Source organism: Melopsittacus undulatus, chromosome 12 (genome assembly GCF_012275295.1).
Source record: "Melopsittacus undulatus isolate bMelUnd1 chromosome 12, bMelUnd1.mat.Z, whole genome shotgun sequence".
In the NCBI taxonomy this organism is placed as follows: domain Eukaryota; kingdom Metazoa; phylum Chordata; class Aves; order Psittaciformes; family Psittaculidae; genus Melopsittacus; species Melopsittacus undulatus.
This window is the reverse complement of record NC_047538.1, coordinates 13,560,318-13,580,363: the sequence shown is the minus strand read 5'-3', so window position 1 is coordinate 13,580,363 and position 20,046 is coordinate 13,560,318. Positions and strand designations below refer to the sequence as shown.

The 20,046-nt window shown below is 57.7% G+C and overlaps 1 protein-coding gene and 2 gene segments (V, D, J or C); all 3 read right to left on the bottom strand.

The window, feature by feature from the left end:
* Nucleotides 1–676: 676 nt before the first annotated feature.
* LOC117436861 (immunoglobulin lambda-1 light chain-like) lies at nucleotides 677–2,994 on the bottom strand. Its single transcript, XM_034068428.1, has 4 exons — nucleotides 2,964–2,994; nucleotides 2,562–2,864; nucleotides 1,499–1,668; nucleotides 677–871 (listed from the first exon to the last, which is right to left on the bottom strand). The coding sequence occupies exons 1-4, from the start codon at nucleotides 2,992–2,994 to the stop codon at nucleotides 677–679; spliced, it is 699 nt and encodes a 232-aa protein (XP_033924319.1).
* Nucleotides 2,995–3,341: 347 nt separating this feature from the next.
* Nucleotides 3,342–3,819, bottom strand: LOC101870020 (Ig lambda chain V-1 region-like). The segment is given in 2 exon segments: nucleotides 3,342–3,643; nucleotides 3,771–3,819. Coding segments are annotated over 2 exon segments (348 nt in total).
* Nucleotides 3,820–6,211: 2,392 nt separating this feature from the next.
* On the bottom strand, nucleotides 6,212–8,614 carry LOC117436860 (Ig lambda chain V-1 region-like). The segment is given in 3 exon segments: nucleotides 6,212–6,425; nucleotides 7,196–7,298; nucleotides 8,443–8,614. Coding segments are annotated over 3 exon segments (489 nt in total).
* Between the last annotated feature and the right edge of the window lie 11,432 nt (nucleotides 8,615–20,046).

Here is a 20,046-nt window from a genome sequence, read left to right as displayed (position 1 = left end):
CCAGCCCTGCTCTGACCCAGGGCACACGGCTCGTGGCCACCTTGGGCCCAGCCAAAAATCACCTGCGACCACAAGAAATGCCACCATCCTCTGATCCACCCCTGTGCCCATCACTGCCTGAGCCTGGGTGCCTGGGGCACAGAGAGCAATGGGCAGAGCAGGATGCAGGGGTCTGTCTCCTTGTGGGCTGCTCAGAGGGGACCTGCTGAAGCAGAACACGTGTCCCATGGCAGGAGCCGCTTCACAGGAACATGTCCTGCTCTAACACAGCGTCCAAGCAGCGCTTGCAGCAGCAGGCAGCGCCAGAGGGACCTGCGGCAACAGCGGCCTTGGGTGTCACTTCCCCAGTGCTGGGAGGCACCATGACCCTGACCAGCTCTGGTGTCCCAGCCAGCACAGCAGAGGACAGCCTCTGCCTCAGCATGGGGCTCTGTGATGAGGAGTGTGGCCCTGGGGAGAATCACCTTCCCTGGTGCTGCACAGCCCCTTGCCAAGGGATGGGCAGGGGATGGGCACAGACATGGGGGTCTAATGGACAGTCGAGCTGGGACATCAGGTTCAGGTGCTTGCAGCCCAGGGAAGAGTCATGTCTAAGACCTGTCCCACCACCAAACAGGGACAGCAGAGGCTCCTAACAGCCTCTGCAATGGCGGGAAGTGTTTGTATCACTTCCTCATTACTCCATGTCACCATTATAGCTGCCATCGTAGCCACCACAGTAATAGACGGCCTCGTCCTCGGCTTGGACCCCAGTGATGGTTAACGTGGCCGTAGAGCCGGAGCTGGATCCGGAGAATCGCGAAGGGATGCCCGAGGGTCTCTTGCTGCTCTCATAGATCACCCTGACAGGGACATTGCCTGATGTCTTCTGCTGGAACCAGCCATAAACATGGTTGCTGCACCCAGATATAATCTTCCCCCCAGGGACAGAGACACCAGGGTGGGTGAGCCAGAGCCATGTGAGAGCAGGGGACTCAGGCAGGAGCTCTCCCTGCCCTGCTGCAGTGCCCAAGGATCCTGCAGGCTAGCAAATGCCCCTGCACCCATCCCTGGCAGCCAGCATGGCTGCATTGCCGCAGGGCTCTGGCTGAAGCTCAGCCTGGGGGAGCAGAAATGCTGCAAAGCTTTTCCTAGGGAGCTCCATAGGCCCAGCTCCCAGCACTGTCCCAGGCTCCTCTGTCCTCACATGGATACTAGCAGTGGAGACAAGCACAGCCAGACCTTCACCAGTACCACGGCCCCATCCCTGGAGACACAGACACAGAACACAGGGAAGGGCATGGGTGGGGGGTGAGGAATGGAAAACCCCAAAGCTGAAGAGCCAGCCCTGCCTGGTGGAGAGGAAGGAGGAGATAAAACACACACCTCTGACTCTCAAAGTCTCACTTGCACGTAGCTCTGTGTCATCATGAGACTCATCAGCACTGCTGTCATCCCAGCTCCCACAGTAACAGACGGCCTCGTCCTCTGCTTAGGCCCCAGTCATGGTTAACGTAACCATGGTGCCAGACGTGGGTCCGGAGAACCATGAAAGGATGTCCAAGGATCTCTGGTTGTTCTGATAGATCAGAGTGACAGGAACGCTGCTGCCAGGTACCCTCTGCTGGAACCAGCTGTAGGTGTTGTTAATCATGGAGAAGGCAATGCAGGTGTTTACTTCTGAGGACACTTACATCAAGAGCACATGAGTAGACCTGCCCAGAGACCAGGAGGGAGAGAAGAGAGGGCAGATGATGGGGTCCAAGTGCCACAGGAGCACAGCCCTTCCTGGGCAGTGGGACAGTGACAGGTCTCCTGTGCCATTGCCCACAGGGCATCCCCAGTCTAGGGAGCCCACTGGGAGATGGTGTGTGACAGAAGGAGGGGATGAACCTCCAGTACACATTGGGCTGGTGAGATGCACCACCATGGAGACCAGAGACAGGGTACTGCTGGGGCAGGGGGCATGAGTTCCACCAGGGCCTTTCAAAGACCAAACGTGCCCCAGCTAACACCCTTTTCCCACAGATGTCCTGTCACTACAGCAGCACAAAGCACTCAGGGAACGTGGACTCTGGTCCTTTGGCTTCTCCGCACCCTTGAGATTAGTCAGGAATGTCCACAAAGGCAGCCCAGGCTGAGTTGTTGGTGGGATGAGAGGGGGGGTAGTGCAGGCTCACAGCCTGCAATAGAAACACCTTCCTAGAGCCAATGGATCCCTCCCCAGCCAAGGATTCCCCTAAGCCTACTCATCCCAATGGAGAAGCTCTCAGACACAAGAGGGACAGAAACTCCCTCTGCACAACAGTACAGCAACTCTGTGCAATGGAAACCATCCTTTGCAGGACCCAGAGCAAGGATGGAGGTGCCCAGCATCACACACCAACACTGCACTGGCAGCACCAGAGGGGAAGTGGCATCAGAACAGCTATGTAGACAAACGCCTACAAAGGCAGAGCTGGAAGAAGTGCAAGTGCAACAGGGCAACAACTGCCTGATCTCTGCAGCTTTTCCAAACACAGAGGAGGTGTAGGAAGGAGCAGGAATGACTATAGCAATCTTAGCATCACGATGACCCTGACCAGCACTAGTGCTGCCATCATAGCTCCCACAGTAATAGACGGCCTCATCCTCGGCTTGGACCCCCGTGATGGTTAACGTGGCCGTGGCGCCGGAGGTGGATCCGGAGAATCGCGAAGGGATGCCCGAGGGTCTCTTGTCGTTCCAATAAATCACAGTGATAGGGGCACTGCCAGGCACCTTCTGCTGGTACCAACCAACATAGCCGTAGCTGCTGCTAAGCCCGGAGCAGGTGATCTGGGCATCCTTTCCTGGCTCCACTGAGAGCGATGGGGGCTGAGTCAGCACTGCCTGGACCAGGGAACCTGGAGAGGAGAGAGGGGAGGAGACGGGGGTCAGCCAGTGCCCAGGAGCACAGCCCTGCCCGGGCACCCTCTCAGCTGCATGTGCCCCATTGTGTCTACAGGAAAAGTGCTCCGACTCCCTCCTGTCCATGCTCACAGGCATGTTTTGGGAGCAGAGCCCAGCCAAACACATCCCAGCAGGAAGGCAGCTCAGGCAGCAGCAGGAGGACATGGCTCTCAGTAGCAAGAGGCAGCAAGGTTTTAGATGGTGCCACACTGTGAACATTGTAGAGAGAAGGACAATGGCCCCAAGCCACAGAGTAACCCCTCCAGTTCTCTGGGACAGGAAAGGGAGGACATTCCCAGCTCTGGCTGTGCAGATGAGAAAGGAACTTGCCTCAGCCCCACAGCCACAACTCTGCTCAGCCAGGACAGAGAAGGTCACAAAACTCCCCCTGATCTTGAAGTATGTGTGTCACTTCCTACTACTCATTGCCATCAGACACCATAGCTGCTGCTGCTGTCCCAGCCACCACAGTAATAGACGGCCTCATCCTCGGGTTGGACCCCAGTGATGGTTAAGGTGTTCGTGGAGCCGGAGCCGGATCCGGAGAATCGCGAAGGGATGCCCGAGGGTCTCTTGTTGTTATCGTAGATCACAGTGACAATGGCACTGCCAGGCACCTTCTGCTGGTACCAGCCATAGTAGCTGCTGCCCCCAGAGCAGGTGATCTGAGCGTCCTTTCCTGGATCCACTGAGAGCGATGGGGGCTGAGTCAGCGCTGCCTGGACCAGGGAACCTGGAGAGGAGAGAGGGGAGGAGACAGGGGTCAGCCAGTGCCCAGGAGCACAGCCCTGCCCGGGCAGTGGGACAGGGCCCCTCTGCAGAGGGGCCCTGTGCATCCCCAGCGGCTCTGGCCAGGGCACCTGAGCCATGGGCAAGCAGTGCGAGGAGCAGAGGGGCCCAGGCCATGGTGTGATCGCACCAGCTCCGTGTCCCCACCACGATGGGGCTGTGCTGGGGACCCCCACTCCCTTTTAAGCCCCCCATACCCAGGCCAGGGCTCTTCCTTGGACCACGGCAGGATCTTTCCTGCTCCTCTCACCCCACTTCCCTCCCAGTTCCCTGAGCATGGGCTGCTTCTCTTTCAGTTCCACAATAGAACTGCAGAGCACAGAGCTGGGATTTGGAAGGGACCAGGACCATACAGAGACCATGTACTGCCAGGCTACCCAGCAGTGAGGAAACCCAGCTCCTCCAGCTCCAAAGTGAGCCATGGGTCTCCAGCAGCTTCAAAGCAACCACAAACAGACTTGGGCTGGAGCTTGTACCCGTCAAGTGCACGGAATCATCCTCCGCGCTCGCCTGTCCAGGGGCTGCCCCTGCTGCCTGCACCAGGGAGTTACCCACAGGCACCCGGGTGTCCCCAGCCCTTTTGCCCCATGAACATCAGGACTGTGGTGCGGGGCCACACTGACACCATGTGGGGACAAGGTGGCTCTCAGGGACAGCAGCGGTGGAACTGAGAGCAGAGCTCAGCACAGGACCAGCCCCATGCTGTCCCTCCTCACTATGACAGCTTCCACCATGTCGAGAGACATCTCCAGCTCCTGCCACAACCTTTAGGACTTCTGTAGGGGACCATGAGCAAGGCACCCGTGCTCAGAGAGGGAGCCTCAGGCACACACACAGGGCCTTTAGGCACAGCTGCTGTCAACAGAGCAGGGTGGGCATCAGCCCTGAACTGGCAGGGAGCACAGGGACCAGAGCAGCATGGCACACATGACAGCGCTTCTGCCAGCTTACCTCAGCCACACGACCAGACACAGGACAGGACGTTTTGAGGACAGCAGGAACCAGCCACACATCAGGTCTGCGCTGCCAGGAGCTGTCACTTCTGCACCCTCCACGTCCACCATTAGGATTGCTGCCCCCATGCACGGCAGACAACTGACGGTCAAGCAGGAGCACCCAACCATGTCAGCCTGGGGGCACCAGGATGCTCATCAGCACTGCTGCTGTCCCAGCACCCACAGTAATAGATGGCCCTATCCTGAGCTTGGACCCCAGTGATGGTTAAAGTGCCCATGGTGCCGGACATGGATCCGGAGAATCGCGAAGGGATGCCCGAGGGTCTATTGGTGCTACCATAGATCAGAGTGATAGGGGCACTGCAAGGCACCTTCTGCTGGAACCAAACAACATTGCTGCTGCTGCTAAGCCCAGAGCAGGTGATCTGGGCATTCTTTCCTGGCTCCACTGAGAGCGATGGGGGCTGAGTCAGCGCTGCTTGGACCAGGGAACCTGGAGAGGAGAGAGGGGAGGAGACAGGGGTCAGCCAGTGCCCAGGAGCACAGCCCTGCCCGGGCACCCTCTCAGTTGCATGTGCCCCATTGTGTCTACAGGAAAAGTGCTCCGACTCCCTCCTGTCCATGCTCACAGGCACATTTTGGGAGCAGAGCCCAGCCAAACACATCCCAGCAGGAAGGCAGCTCAGGCAGCAGCAGGAGGATGTGGCTCTCTGTCCTGGTTTGAGCAGTAACAGTCATTTTTCTCCTTCTTGGTAGCTGGTGCAATGCTGTGTTTTGACTTTCGGGCTGAGAACGGTTGCTGATAGCAAGTATGTTTTGAGTTACTGCTCAAATGTTTGGTTTGTCCAAGGCCTTTTCTGAGCTCATGCTCTGCCAGGGAGGAGGGGAGGCCGGGAGGAAGGAGAGACAGGACACCTGACCCAGGCTAGCCAAAAAGGTATTCCATACCATAGCACGTCATACCCAGGATGTAACCAGGAGAGACCTGGGAGGGCTGGAGCTCTGGTGGGATGGAGGAGGTATCAGTTGGTGCTGGGTCGGGCAGGATGGGGTGAGTTATGGGTCGGTGGCTTGTGAGGTGTTGTATTCTCTTCACTAGTTATTGGCTTTATCATTATTATTTGTAGTAGTAGTAGCAGGAATGATTTGTGTTATACCTTAGCTATTAAACTGTTCTTATCTCAACGCGTGGGGGCTACATTCTTTGGATTCTCTTTCCTAACTCTCCAGGGTTTGGGGGAGAGAAAGGGGAGTGAGTGAATGAGCTGTGTGTGGACTTGGTTTAAACCATGACACTCTCAGTAGCAAGAGGCAGCAAGGTGGCAGATGGTGTAACACTGTGAACATTGTAGAGAGAAGGACAATGGCCCCAAGCCACAGAGTAACCCCTCCAGTTCTCTGGGACAGGAAAGGGAGGACATTCCCAGCTCTGGCTGTGCAGAGGAGACAGGTACTTGCCTCAGCCCCACAGCCACAACTCTGCTCAGCCAGGACACAGAGGGTCACAAACCTCCCCCTGATCTTGAAGTATGTGTGTCACTTCCTACTAATTGCCATCAGACACCATAACTGCTGATGCTATCCCAGCCACCACAGTAATAGACGGCCTCATCCTCGGGTTGGACCCCAGTGATGGTTAACGTGCCCGTGGAGCCGGAGCTGGATCCGGAGAATCGCGAAGGGATGCCCGAGGGTCTCTTGTTGTTATCGTAGATCACAGTGATAGGGGCACTGCCAGGCACCTTCTGCTGGTACCAGCCATAGCCGTAGCTGCTGCTGCCCCCAGAGCAGGTGATCTGAGCGTCCTTTCCTGGCTCCACTGAGAGCGATGGGAGCTGAGTCAGCGCTGCCTGGACCAGGGAACCTGGAGAGGAGAGAGGGGTGGAGACGGGGGTCAGCCAGTGCCCAGGAGCACAGCCCTGCCCGGGCACCCTCTCAGCTGCATGTGCCCCATTGCGTCTACAGGAAAAGTGCTCCGACTCCCTCCTGTCCATGCTCACAGGCACATTTTGGGAGCAGAGCCCAGCCAAACACATCCCAGCAGGAAGGCAGCTCAGGCAGCAGCAGGAGGACATGGCTCTCAGTAGCAAGAGGCAGCAAGGTTTTAGATGGTGCCACACTGTGAACATTGTAGGGAGAAGGACAATGGCCCCAAGCCACAGAGTAACCCCTCCAGTTCTCTGGGACAGGAAAGGGAGGATATTCCCAGCTCTGGCTGTGCAGATGAGAAAGGAACTTGCCTCAGCCCCACAGCCAAAACTCTGCTCAGCCAGGACAGAGAAGGTCACAAACCTCCCCCTGATCTTGAAGTATGTGTGTCACTTCCTACTACTCATTGCCATCAGACACCATAGCTGCTGCTGCTGTCCCAGCCACCACAGTAATAGACGGCCTCATCCTTGGTTTGGACCCCAGTGATGGTTAACGTTGCCGTGGCGCCGGAGGTGGATCCGGAGAATCGTGAAGGGATGCCCGAGGGTCTCTTGTTGTCAGCATAGATCACAGTGACAATGGCACTGCCAGGCACCTTCTGCTGGTACCAGCCATAGTAGCTGTCACCACCAGAGCAGGTGATCTGAGCGTCCTTTCCTGGATCCACTGAGAGCGATGGGGGCTGAGTCAGCGCTGCCTGGACCAGGGAACCTGGAGAGGAGAGAGGGGAGGAGACAGGGGTCAGCCAGTGGCCAGGAGCACAGCCCTGCCCGGGCAGTGGGACAGGGCCCCTCTGCACAAGAGTCCGGCCGGGCACGTGAGCCATTGCCATGCACCGCGAGGACGAGACCAGAACACGTGCCCCATGGCAGGAGCTGCTTCACAGGAACATGTTCTCCTCTAACACAGCATCCAAGCAGCACTTGCAGCAGCAGGCAGCGCCAGAGGGGACCTACGGCAACAGCGGCCTTGGGTGTCACTTCCCCAGTGCTGGGAGGCACCATGACCCTGACCAGCTCTGGTGTCCCAGCCAGCACAGCAGAGGACAGCCTCTGCCTCAGCATGGAGCTCTGTGATGAGGAGTGTGGCCCTGGGGAGAATCACCTTCCCTGGTGCTTGCCAAGGGATGGGCAGGAGATGGTTTCCTGGTTTGAGCAGTAGCAGTCATTTTTCTCCTTCTTGGTAGCTGGTGCAGTTGGTGTTTTGACTTTCGGGCTGAGAACGGTTGCTGATAGCAAGTATGTTTTGAGTTACTGCTCAAATGTTTGGTTTGTCCAAGACCTTTTCTTAGCTCATGCTCTGCCAGGGAGGAGGGGAGGCCGGGAGGAAGGAGAGACAGGACACCTGACCCAGGCTAGCCAAAGAGGTATTCCATACCATAGCACATCATGCCCAGGATGTAACTGGGAGAGACCCGGAAGGGCTGGAGCTCTGGTGGGATGGAGGAGGTATCGGTTGGTGCTGGGTCGGGCAGGGTGGGGTGAGTTATGGGTCGGTGGCTGGTGAGGTGTTGTATTCTCTTCACTTGTTATTGGCTTTATCATTATTATTTGTAGTAATAGTAGCAGGAATGATTTGTGTTATACCTTAGCTATTAAACTGTTCTTATCTCAACTGGTGGGGGCTACATTCTTTGGATTCTCCTTCCTAACTCTCTGGGAGTTGGGAGAGCAAGGGCGGGAGTGAGTGAACGAGCTGCTTGTGGACTTGGTTTTAAACCACGAAAGATGGGCACAGACATGGGGGTTTAATGGACAGTCGAGCTGGGACATCAGGTTCAAGTGCTTGCAGCCGGGGGCATAGTCATGGCAAAGACCTGTCCCACCACCAAACAGGGACAGCAGAGGCTCCTAACTTGCCTCTGCAATGCAGGAAGGTTTTAGTATCACTTGCCTATTGCTCCATTTCACCACGTCTGCAGCAATGCTGCTGTCGTAGCTCCCACAGTCGTAGATGGCCACATCCTCGGCTTGGACCCCAGTGATGGTTAATATGCCCCTGGAGCCAGACTTGATTCCGAGGATCATGAAGGGATGCTCGAGGGTCTCTTGGTGCTATCACAGATCACAGTGACAGGGGCGCTGCCAGGTGCCTTCTGCTGGTACCAGCCAACAGCATTGCTGTTGCCAAGCTCAGATTAGGTGGTGCCATGGTAGGGACCTGCCCAACAATCAGACAGGGACAGCAGAGACTCTGAGGTGGCCCCTGCACTGGCAGGAAGTTTTTGTATCACTTCCTCATTACACTTTGTCACCGTGCCAGCACTAATGCTGCTATCCCAGCTCCCACAGTAATAGACGGCCTCATCCTCGGGTTGGACCCCAGTGATGGTTAACGTGGCCGTGGAGCCGGAGCTGGATCCGGAGAATCACAAAGGGATGCCCGAGGGTCTCTGGTTGTTATTGTAGATCACAGTGACAGGGGCACTGCCAGGCACCTTCTGCTGGTACCAGCCATACCAGCCGTTGCTGCTACCGGAGCAGGTGATCTGAGCATTCTTTCCTGGCTCCACTGAGAGCGATGGGGCCTGAGTCAGCGCTGCCTGGACCAGGGAACCTGGAGAGGAGAGAGGGGAGGAGATGGGGGTCAGCCAGTGCCCAGGAGCACAGCCCTGCCCGGCCAGTGGGACTGGGCCGCTGTGCACAAGGGCCCCGGTCCGGCTGGGCACGTGAGCCATTGCCATGCACCACGAGGACGAGACCAGAACACGTGCCCCATGGCAGGAGCCGCTTCACAGGAACATGTCCTGCTCTAACACAGCATCAAAGCAGCGCTTGCAGCAGCAGGCAGCACCAGAGGGACCTGCGGCAACAGCGGCCTTGGGTGTCACTTCCCCAGTGCTGGGAGGCACCATGACCCTGACCAGCTCTGGTGTCCCAGCCAGCACAGCAGAGGACAGCCTCTGCCTCAGCATGGGGCTCCGTGATGAGGAGTGTGGCCCTGGGGAGAATCACCTTCCCTGGTGCTGCACAGCCCCTTGCCAAGGGATGGGCAGGGGATGGGCACAGACATGGGGGTCTAATGGACAGTCGAGCTGGGACATCAGGTTCAGGTGCTTGCAGCCCAGGGAAGAGCCATGTCTAAGACCTGTCCCACCACCAAACAGGGACAGCAGAGGCTCCTAACTTGCCTCTGCAATGGCGGGAAGTGTTTGTATCACTTCCTCATTACTCCATGTCACCATTATAGCTGCCATCGTAGCCACCACAGTAATAGACGGCCTCGTCCTCGGCTTGGACCCCAGTGATGGTTAACGTGGCCGTGGAGCCGGAGGTGGATCCGGAGAATCGCGAAGGGATGCCCGAGGGTCTATTGTTGTCAGCATAGATCACAGTGATAGGGGCACTGCCAGGCACCTTCTGCTGGTACCAGCCATAGCTGCTGCTGCTCCCGGAGCAGGTGATCTGGGCATTCTTTCCTGGCTCCACTGAGAGCGATGGGGGCTGAGTCAGCGCTGCCTGGACCAGGGAACCTGGAGAGAAGAGAGGGGAGGAGACAGGGGTCAGCCAGTGCCCAGGAGCACAGCCCTGCCAGGGCAGCGGGACAGGGCCCCTCTGCACAAAGCTCCTTAAGGGCACAGAGAGACCCCAGCCCCACAGACAGAGCCCAAGGAGTCAGCCCTTCTACCAGAAGCAAGAGGACATGCCCAACAGCAGCATGAGGTGGGAGGCAGACAAAAGGCAAAGCCATGTCTTTTGTCAGGACAGGCACAGGGTCACATCCTGCACAGTGCGGTGTAATCAGGAAGACATTCACAGACCTGGTCATGCAGAGGGGATATGAAGCTGCTGCAGGCCAACAGCCCAGCTCCCTAGTGAAGAAGAAGAACAGAGACCCTCCTCTGCAGCTCAGTTTCACATCCCTCTGCATCACAACAAGAGCATCAGTGCTGCTGTCCCAGCCACCACAGTAATAGACGGCCTCATCCTCGGGTTGGACCCCAGTGATGGTTAATGTGCCTGTGGAGCCGGACTTGGATCCGGAGAATCGTGAAGAGATGCCAGAGGGTCTCTTGTTGTTCCAATAAATCACAGTGATAGGGGCACTGCCAGGCACCTTCTGCTGGTGCCAGCCGTACCAGTTGCTGCCCCCAGAGCAGGTGATCTGGGCATTCTTTCCTGGCTCCACTGAGAGCGATGGGGGCTGAGTCAGCGCTGACTGGACCAGGGAACCTGGAGAGGAGAGAGGGGAGGAGACAGGGGTCAGCCAGTGGCCAGGAGCACAGCCCTGCCCGGGCAGCGGGACAGGGCCCCTGTGCACAAAAGTCCGGCCGAGCACATGAGCCATTGCCATGCACCGCAAGGACGAGACCAGAACACGTGCCCCATGGCAGGAGCCAATTCACAGGAACATGTCCTGCTCTAACACAGCATCCAAGCAGTGCTTGCAGCAGCAGGCAGCGCCAGAGGGGACCTGCGGCAACAGCGGCCTTGGGTGTCACCTCCCCAGTGATGGTTAACATGCCCCTGGAGCCAGACTTGATTCCGAGGATCATGAAGGGATGCTCGAGGGTCTCTTGGTGCTATCACAGATCACAGTGACAGGGGTGCTGCCAGGTACCTTCTGCTGGTACCAGCCAACAGCATTGCTGCTGCAAAACTGAGATCAAGTGGGGCCATGGTAGGGACCTGCCCAACAATCAGACAGGGACAGCAGAGACTCTGAGCTGGCCCCTGCACTGGGAGGAAGTTTTTGTATCACTTCCTCATTACACTTTGTCACCGTGCCAGCACTAATGCTGCTATCCCAGCTCCCACAGTAATAGACGGCCTCATCCTCGGGTTGGACCCCAGTGATGGTTAACGTGCCCGTGGAGCCGGAGCTGGATCCGGAGAATCGCGAAGGGATGCCCGAGGGTCTCTGGTTGTTATTGTAGATCACAGTGACAATGGCACTGCCAGGCACCTTCTGCTGGTACCAGCCATAGCTGCTGCTGCCCCCGGAGCAGGTGATCTGGGCATTCTTTCCTGGCTCCACTGAGAGCGATGGGGGCTGAGTCAGCGCTGCCTGGACCAGGGAACCTGGAGAGAAGAGAGGGGAGGAGACAGGGGTCAGCCAGTGCCCAGGAGCACAGCCCTGCCAGGGCAGCGGGACAGGGCCCCTCTGCACAAAGCTCCTTAAGGGCACAGAGAGACCCCAGCCCCACAGACAGAGCCCAAGGAGTCAGCCCTTCTACCAGAAGCAAGAGGACATGCCCAACAGCAGCATGAAGTGGGAGGCAGACAAAAGGCAAAGCCATGTCTTTTGTCAGGACAGGCACAGGGTCACATCCTGCACAGTGCGGTGTAATCAGGAAGACATTCACAGACCTGGTCATGCAGAGGGGATATGAAGCTGCTGCAGGCTAACAGCCCAGCTCCCTAGTGAAGAAGAAGAACAGAGAACCTCCTCTGCAGCTCAGTTTCACATCCCTCTGCATCACAACAAGAGCATCAGTGCTGCTGTCCCAGCCACCACAGTAATAGACGGCCTCATCCTCGGGTTGGACCCCAGTGATGGTTAATGTGCCTGTGGAGCCGGAATTGGATCCGGAGAATCGCGAAGGGATGCCCGAGGGTCTATTGTTGTTATTGTAGATCACAGGGATAGGGGCACTGCCAGGCACATTCTGCTGGTACCAGCCAACACTGCTGCTGCTCCCGGAGCAGGTGATCTGGGCATTCTTTCCTGGCTCCACTGAGAGCGATGGGGGCTGAGTCAGCGCTGACTGGACCAGGGAACCTGGAGAGGAGAGAGGGGAGGAGACAGGGGTCAGCCAGTGGCCAGGAGCACAGCCCTGCCCGGGCAGCGGGACAGGGCCCCTCTGCACAAGGGCCCCGGTCCGGCCGGGCACATGAGCCATTGCCATGCACCACGAGGACGAGACCAGAACACGTGTCCTGTGGCAGGAGCCGCTTCACAGGAACATGTCCTGCTCTAACACAGCATCCAAGCAGCACTTGCAGCAGCAGGCAGCGCCAGAGGGACCTGCAGCAACAGCGGCCTTGGGTGTCACTTCCCCAGTGCTGGGAGGCACCATGACACTGACCAGCTCTGGTGTCCCAGCCAGCACAGCAGAGGACAGCCTCTGCCTCAGCATGGAGCTCTGTGATGAAGAGTGTGGCCATGGGGAGAATCACCTTCCCTGGTGCTGCACAGCCCCTTGCCAAGGGATGGGCAGGGGATGGGCACAGACATGGGGGTCTAATGGACAGTCGAGCTGGGACATCAGGTTCAGGTGCTTGCAGCCCAGGGAAGAGTCATGTCTAAGACCTGTCCCACCACCAAACAGGGACAGCAGAGGCTCCTAACAGCCTCTGCAATGGCGGGAAGTGTTTGTATCACTTCCTCATTACTCCATGTCACCATTATAGCTGCCATCGTAGCCACCACAGTAATAGACGGCCTCGTCCTCGGCTTGGACCCCAGTGATGGTTAACGTGGCTGTGGAGCTGGAGCTGGATCCGGAGAATCGCGAAGGGATGCCCGAGGGTCTCTTGCTGCTCTCATAGATCACAGTGACAGGGACATTGCCTGATGTCTTCTGCTGGAACCAGCCATAAACATGGTTGCTGCACCCAGATATAATCTTCACCCAGGGACAGAGACACCAGGGTGGGTGAGCCAGAGCCATGTGAGAGCAGGGGACTCAGGCAGGAGGTCTCCCTGCCCTGCTGCAGTGCCCAAGGATCCTGCAGGCTAGCAAATGCCCCTGCACCCATCCCTGGCAGCCAGCATGGCTGCATTGCCGCAGGGCTCTGGCTGAAGCTCAGCCTGGGGGAGCAGAAATGCTGCAAAGCTTTTCCTAGAGAGCTCCATAGGCCCAGCTCCCAGCACTGTCACAGGCTCCTCTCTCCTCACATGGATACTAGCAGTGGAGACAAGCACAGCCAGACCTTCACCAGTACCACGGCCCCATCCCTGGAGACACAGTCACTGCCCTGAGACACAGAACACAGGGAAGGGCATGGGTGGGGGGTGAGGAATGGAAAACCCCAAAGCTGAAGAGCCAGCCCTGCCTGGTGGAGAGGAAGGAGGAGATAATACACACACCTCTGACTCTCAAAGTCTCACTTGCATGTAGCTTCGTGTCATCATGAGACTCATCAGCACTGCTGTCATCCCAGCTCCCACAGTAATAGACGGCCTCGACCTCTGCTTAGGCCCCAGTCACGGTTGACGTAACCATGGTGCCAGACGTGGGTCCGGAGAACCATGAAAGGATGTCCAAGGATCTCTGGTTGTTCTGATAGATCAGAGTGACAGGAACGCTGCTGCCAGGTACCCTCTGCTGGAACCAGCTGTAGGTGTTGTTAATCATGGAGAAGGCAATGCAGGTGTTTACTTCTGAGGACACTTACATCAAGGGCACATGAGTAGACCTGCCCAGAGACCAGGAGGGAGAGAAGAGAGGGCAGATGATGGGGCCCAAGTGCCACAGGAGCACAGCCCTTCCTGGGCAGTGGGACAGTGACAGGTCTCCTGTGCCATTGCCCACAGGGCATCCCCAGTCTAGGGAGCCCACTGGGAGATGGTGTGTGACAGAAGGAGGGGATGAACCTCCAGTACACATTGGGCTGGTGAGATGCACCACCATGGAGACCAGAGACAGGGTACTGCTGGGGCAGGGGGCATGAGTTCCACCAGGGCCTTTCAAAGACCAAACGTGCCCCAGCTAACACCCTTTTCCCACGGATGTCCTGTCACTACAGCAGCACAAAGCACTCAGGGAACGTGGACTCTGGTCCTTTGGCTTCTCCGCACCCTTGAGATTAGTCAGGAATGTCCACAAAGGCAGCCCAGGCTGAGTTGTTGGTGGGATGAGAGGGGGGGTAGTGCAGGCTCACAGCCTGCAATAGAAACACCTTCCTAGAGCCAATGGATCCCTCCCCAGCCAAGGATTCCCCTAAGCCTACTCATCCCAATGGAGAAGCTCTCAGACACAAGAGGGACAGAAACTCCCTCTGCACAACAGTACAGCAACTCTGTGCAATGGAAACCATCCTTTGCAGGACCCAGAGCAAGGATGGAGGTGCCCAGCATCACACACCAACACTGCACTGGCAGCACCAGAGGGGAAGTGGCATCAGAACAGCCATGTAGACAAACGCCTACAAAGGCAGAGCTGGAAGAAGTACAAGTGCAACAGGGCACCAACTGCCTGATCTCTGCAGCTTTTCCAAACACAGAGGAGGTGTAGGAAGGAGCAGGAATGACTATAGCAATCTTAGCATCACGATGCCCCTGACCAGCACTAGTGCTGCCATCATAGCTCCCACAGTAATAGACGGCCTCATCCTCGGCTTGGACCCCAGTGATGGTTAACGTGGCCGTGGAGCCGGAGCTGGATCCGGAGAATCGCGAAGGGATGCCCGAGGGTCTATTGTTGCTACCATAGATCACAGTGACAATGGCACTGCCAGGCACCTTCTGCAGGTACCAGCCATACCAACCGTTGCCCCCGGAGCAGGTGATCTGGGCATTCTTTCCTGGCTCCACTGAGAGCGATGGGGGCTGAGTCAGCGCTGCCTGGACCAGGGAACCTGGAGAGGAGAGAGGGGAGGAGACAGGGGTCAGCCAGTGCCCAGGAGCACAGCCCTGCCCGGGCAGCGGGACAGGGCCCCTGTGCACAAGGGCCCCGGTCCAGCCGGGCACGTGAGCCATTGCCACACACCGCGAGGACGAGACCAGAACACGTGTCCTGTGGCAGGAGCCGCTTCACAGGAACATGTCCTGCTCTAACACAGCATCAAAGCAGCGCTTGCAGCAGCAGGCAGCGCCAGAGGGGACCTACGGCAACAGCGGCCTTGGGTGTCACTTCCCCAGTGCTGGGAGGCACCATGACCCTGACCAGCTCTGGTGTCCCAGCCAGCACAGCAGAGGACAGCCTCTGCCTCAGCATGGGGCTCTGTGATGAGGAGTGTGGCCATGGGGAGAATCACCTTCCCTGGTGCTTGCCAAGGGATGGGCAGGAGATGGTTTCCTGGTTTGAGCAGTAGCAGTCATTTTTCTCCTTCTTGGTAGCTGGTGCAATGCTGTGTTTTGACTTTCGGGCTGAGAACGGTTGCTGATAGCAAGTATGTTTTGAGTTACTGCTCAAATGTTTGGTTTGTCCAAGGCCTTTTCTGAGCTCATGCTCTGCCAGGGAGGAGGGGAGGCCGGGAGGAAGGAGAGACAGGACACCTGACCCAGGCTAGCCAAAGAGGTATTCCATACCATAGCACATCATACCCAGGATGTAACCGGGAGAGACCTGGGAGGGCTGGAGCTCTGGTGGGATGGAGGAGGTATTGGTTGGTGCTGGGTCTGGCAGGGTGGGGTGAGTTATGGGTCGGTGGCTGGTGAGGTGTTGTATTCTCTTCACTTGTTATTGGCTTTATCATTATTATTTGTAGTAGTAGTAGCAGGAATGATTTGTGTTATACCTTAGCTATTAAACTGTTCTTATCTCAACTGGTGGGGGCTACATTCTTTGGATTCTCCTTCCTAACTCTCTGGGAGTTGGGAGAGCAAGGGCGGGAGTGAGTGAACGAGCTGCGTGTGGACTTGGTTTTAAACCACGAAAGATGGGCACAGACATGGGGGTTTAATGGACAGTCGAGCTGGGACATCAGGTTCAAGTGTTTGCAGCCCAGGGAAGGGTCATGGCAAAGACCTGTCCCACCACCAAACAGGGACAGCAGAGGCTCCTAACTGGCCACTGCAATGCAGGAAGGTTTTAGTATCACTTGCCTATTGCTCCATTTCACCACGTCTGCAGCAATGCTGCTGTCGTAGCTCCCACAGTCGTAGATGGCCACATCCTCGGCTTGAACCCCAGTGATGGTTAACATGCCCCTGGTGCCAGACTTGAATCCAAGGATCATGAAGGGATGCTCGAGGGTCTCTTGGTGCTATCAAAGATCACAGTGACAGGGGTGCTGCCAGGTACCTTCTGCTGGTACCAGCCAACAGCATTGCTGCTGCCAAGCTCAGATCAAGTGGGGCCAGGGAAGGGACCTGCCCAACAATCAGACAAGGACAGCAGAGACTCTGAGGTGGCCCCTGCACTAGCAGGAAGTTTTTGTATCACTTCCGCATTACACTTTGTCACCGTGCCAGCACTAATGCTGCTATCCCAGCTCCCACAGTAATAGACGGCCTCATCCTCGGGTTGGACCCCAGTGATGGTTAACGTGCCCGTGGAGCCGGAGCTGGATCCGGAGAATCGCGAAGGGATGCCCGAGGGTCTCTTGTTGTTATTGTAGATCACAGTGATAGGGGCACTGCCAGGCACCTTCTGCTGGTACCAGCCATAGTTGCTGCTGCTCCCAGAGCAAGTGATCTGGGCATTCTTTCCTGGCTCCACTGAGAGCGATGGGGGCTGAGTCAGCGCTGCCTGGACCAGGGAACCTGGAGAGGAGAGAGGGGTGGAGACGGGGGTCAGCCAGTGCCCAGGAGCACAGCCCTGCCCGGGCACCCTCTCAGCTGCATGTGCCCCATTGCGTCTACAGGAAAAGTGCTCCGACTCCCTCCTGTCCATGCTCACAGGCACCTTTTGGGAGCAGAGCCCAGCCAAACACACCCCAGCAGGAAGGCAGCTCAGGCAGCAGCAGGAGGACATGGCTCTCAGTAGCAAGAGGCAGCAAGGTTTTAGATGGTGCCACACTGTGAACATTGTAGAGAGAAGGACAATGGCCCCAAGCCACAGAGTAACCCCTCCAGTTCTCTGGGACAGGAAAGGGAGGACATTCCCAGCTCTGGCTGTGCAGATGAGAAAGGAACTTGCCTCAGCCCCACAGCCACAACTCTGCTCAGCCAGGACAGAGAAGGTCACAAACCTCCCCCTGATCTTGAAGTATGTGTGTCACTTCCTACTACTCATTGCCATCAGACACCATAGCTGCTGCTGCTGTCCCAGCCACCACAGTAATAGACGGCCTCATCCTCGGGTTGGACCCCAGTGATGGTTAAGGTGTTCGTGGAGCCGGAGCCGGATCCGGAGAATCGCGAAGGGATGCCTGAGGGTCTCTTGTTGTCAGCATAGATCACAGTGACAATGGCACTGCCAGGCACCTTCTGCTGGTACCAGCCATAGTAGCTGCTACTCCCAGAGCAGGTGATCTGAGCGTCCTTTCCTGGCTCCACTGAGAGCGATGGGGGCTGAGTCAGCGCTGCCTGGACCAGGGAACCTGGAGAGGAGAGAGGGGAGGAGACAGGGGTCAGCCAGTGGCCAGGAGCACAGCCCTGCCCGGGCAGCGGGACAGGGCCCCTCTGCACAAGGGCCCCGGTCCGGCCGGGCACGTGAGCCATTGCCATGCACCACGAGGACGAGACCAGAACACGTGTCCTGTGGCAGGAGCCGCTTCACAGGAACATGTCCTGCTCTAACACAGCATCCAAGCAGCGCTTGCAGCAGCAGGCAGCGCCAGAGGGACCTGCGGCAACAGCGGCCTTGGGTGTCACTTCCCCAGTGCTGGGAGGCACCATGACCCTAACCAGCTCTGGTGTCCCAGCCAGCACAGCAGAGGACAGCCTCTGCCTCAGCATGGAGCTCTGTGATGAGGAGTGTGGCCCTGGGGAGAATCACCTTCCCTGGTGCTGCACAGCCCCTTGCCAAGGGATGGGCAGGGGATGGGCACAGACATGGGGGTCTAATGGACAGTCGAGCTGGGACATCAGGTTCAGGTGCTTGCAGCCCAGGGAAGGGTCATGGCAAAGACCTGTCCCACCACCAAACAGGGACAGCAGAGGTTCCTAACTTGCCTCTGCAATGCAGGAAGGTTTTAGTATCACTTGCCTATTGCTCCATTTCACCACATCTGCAGCAATGCTGCTGTCGTAGCTCCCACAGTCGTAGATGGCCACATCCTCGGCTTGGACCCCAGTGATGGTTAACATGCCCCTGGTGCCAGACTTGAATCCAAGGATCATGAAGGGATGCTCGAGGGTCTCTTGGTGCTATCACAGATCACAGTGACAGGGGCGCTGCCAGGTACCTTCTGCTGGTGCCAGCCAACAGCATTGCTGCTGCCAAGCTCAGATCAAGTGGGGCCAGGGAAGGGACCTCCACAACAATTAGACAGGGACAGCAGAGACTCTGAGCTGGCCCCTGCACTGGCAGGAAGTTCTTGTATCACTTCCTCATTACACTTTGTCACTGTGCCAGCACCAGTGCTGCCATCGTAGCTCCCACAGTAATAGACGGCCTCATCCTCGGGTTGGACCCCAGTGATGGTTAACGTGGCGTGGAGCCAGAGCTGGATCCGGAGAATCGCGAAGGGATGCCCGAGGGTCTCTCGTTGTCAGCATAGATCACAGTGACAATGGCACTGCCAGGCACCTTCTGCTGGTACCATCCATACCAGTTGCTGCTGCTGCCCCCAGAGCAGGTGATCTGAGCGTCCTTTCCTGGCTCCACTGAGAGCGATGGGGGCTGAGTCAGCGCTGCCTGGACCAGGGAACCTGGAGAGGAGAGAGGGGGGGAGACAGGGGTCAGCCAGTGCCCAGGAGCACAGCCCTGCCCGGGCAGTGGGACAGGGCCCCTCTGCACAAGGGCCCTGTGCATTCCCAGCGGCTCTGGCCAGGGCACCTGAGCCATGGGCGAGCAGCGCGAGGAGCAGAGGGGCCCAGGCCGTGGTGTGATCCCACCAGCTCCATGTTCCCACCACGATGGGGCTGTGTGGGGTGCCCAACTCCCTTTTAAGCCCCCCATACCCAGGCCAGGGCTCTTCCTTGGATCACGGCAGGATCCTTCCTGCACCTCTCCCCCAACCTCCCTCCCAACTCCCTGAGCAGGGGCTGCTTCTCTTTCAGTTCCACAATAGAACTGCAGAGCACAGAGCTGGGATTTGGAAGGGACCGGGACCATACAGAGACCATGTACTGCCAGGCTACCCAGCAGTGAGGAAACCCAGCTCCTCCAGCTCCAAAGTGAGCCATGGGTCTCCAGCAGCTTCAAAGCAACTACAAACAGACTTGGGCTGGAGCTTGTACCCATCAAGTGTTCGGAATCATCCTCCGCGCTCGCCTGTCCAGGGGCTGCCCCTGCTGCCTGCACCAGGGAGTTACCCACAGGCACCCGGGTGTCCCCAGCCCTTTTGCCCCATGAACATCAGGACTGTGGTGCGGGGCCACACTGACACCATGTGGGGACAAGGTGGCTCTCAGGGACAGCAGCGGTGGAACTGAGAGCAGAGCTCAGCACAGGACCAGCCCCATGCTGTCCCTCCTCACTATGACAGCTTCCACCATGTCGAGAGACATCTCCAGCTCCTGCCACAACCTTTAGGACTTCTGTAGGGGACCATGAGCAAGGCACCCGTGCTCAGAGAGGGAGCCTCAGGCACACACACAGGGCCTTTAGGCACAGCTGCTGTCACCAGAGCAGGGTGGGCATCAGCCCTGAACTGGCAGGGAGCACAGGGACCAGAGCAGCATGGCACACATGACAGCGCTTCTGCCAGCTTACCTCAGCCACACGACCAGACACAGGACAGGA

What these genes read in the sequence shown, in the direction of transcription:
- LOC117436861 (XM_034068428.1), bottom strand. Translation starts at nt 2,994, where the DNA reads ATGGACAGGAGGGAGTCGGAGCACTTTTCCT. An exon ending in TGATGGCAGCACTAGTGCTG is followed by an intron (nt 1,669 to 2,561) that starts GTCAGGGTCATC and finishes TCTTGATGTAAG; the next exon opens with TGTCCTCAGAAGTAAACACC. An exon ending in GACCCACGTCTGGCACCATG is followed by an intron (nt 872 to 1,498) that starts GTTACGTTAACC and finishes GGCTGGTTCCAG; the next exon opens with CAGAAGACATCAGGCAATGT.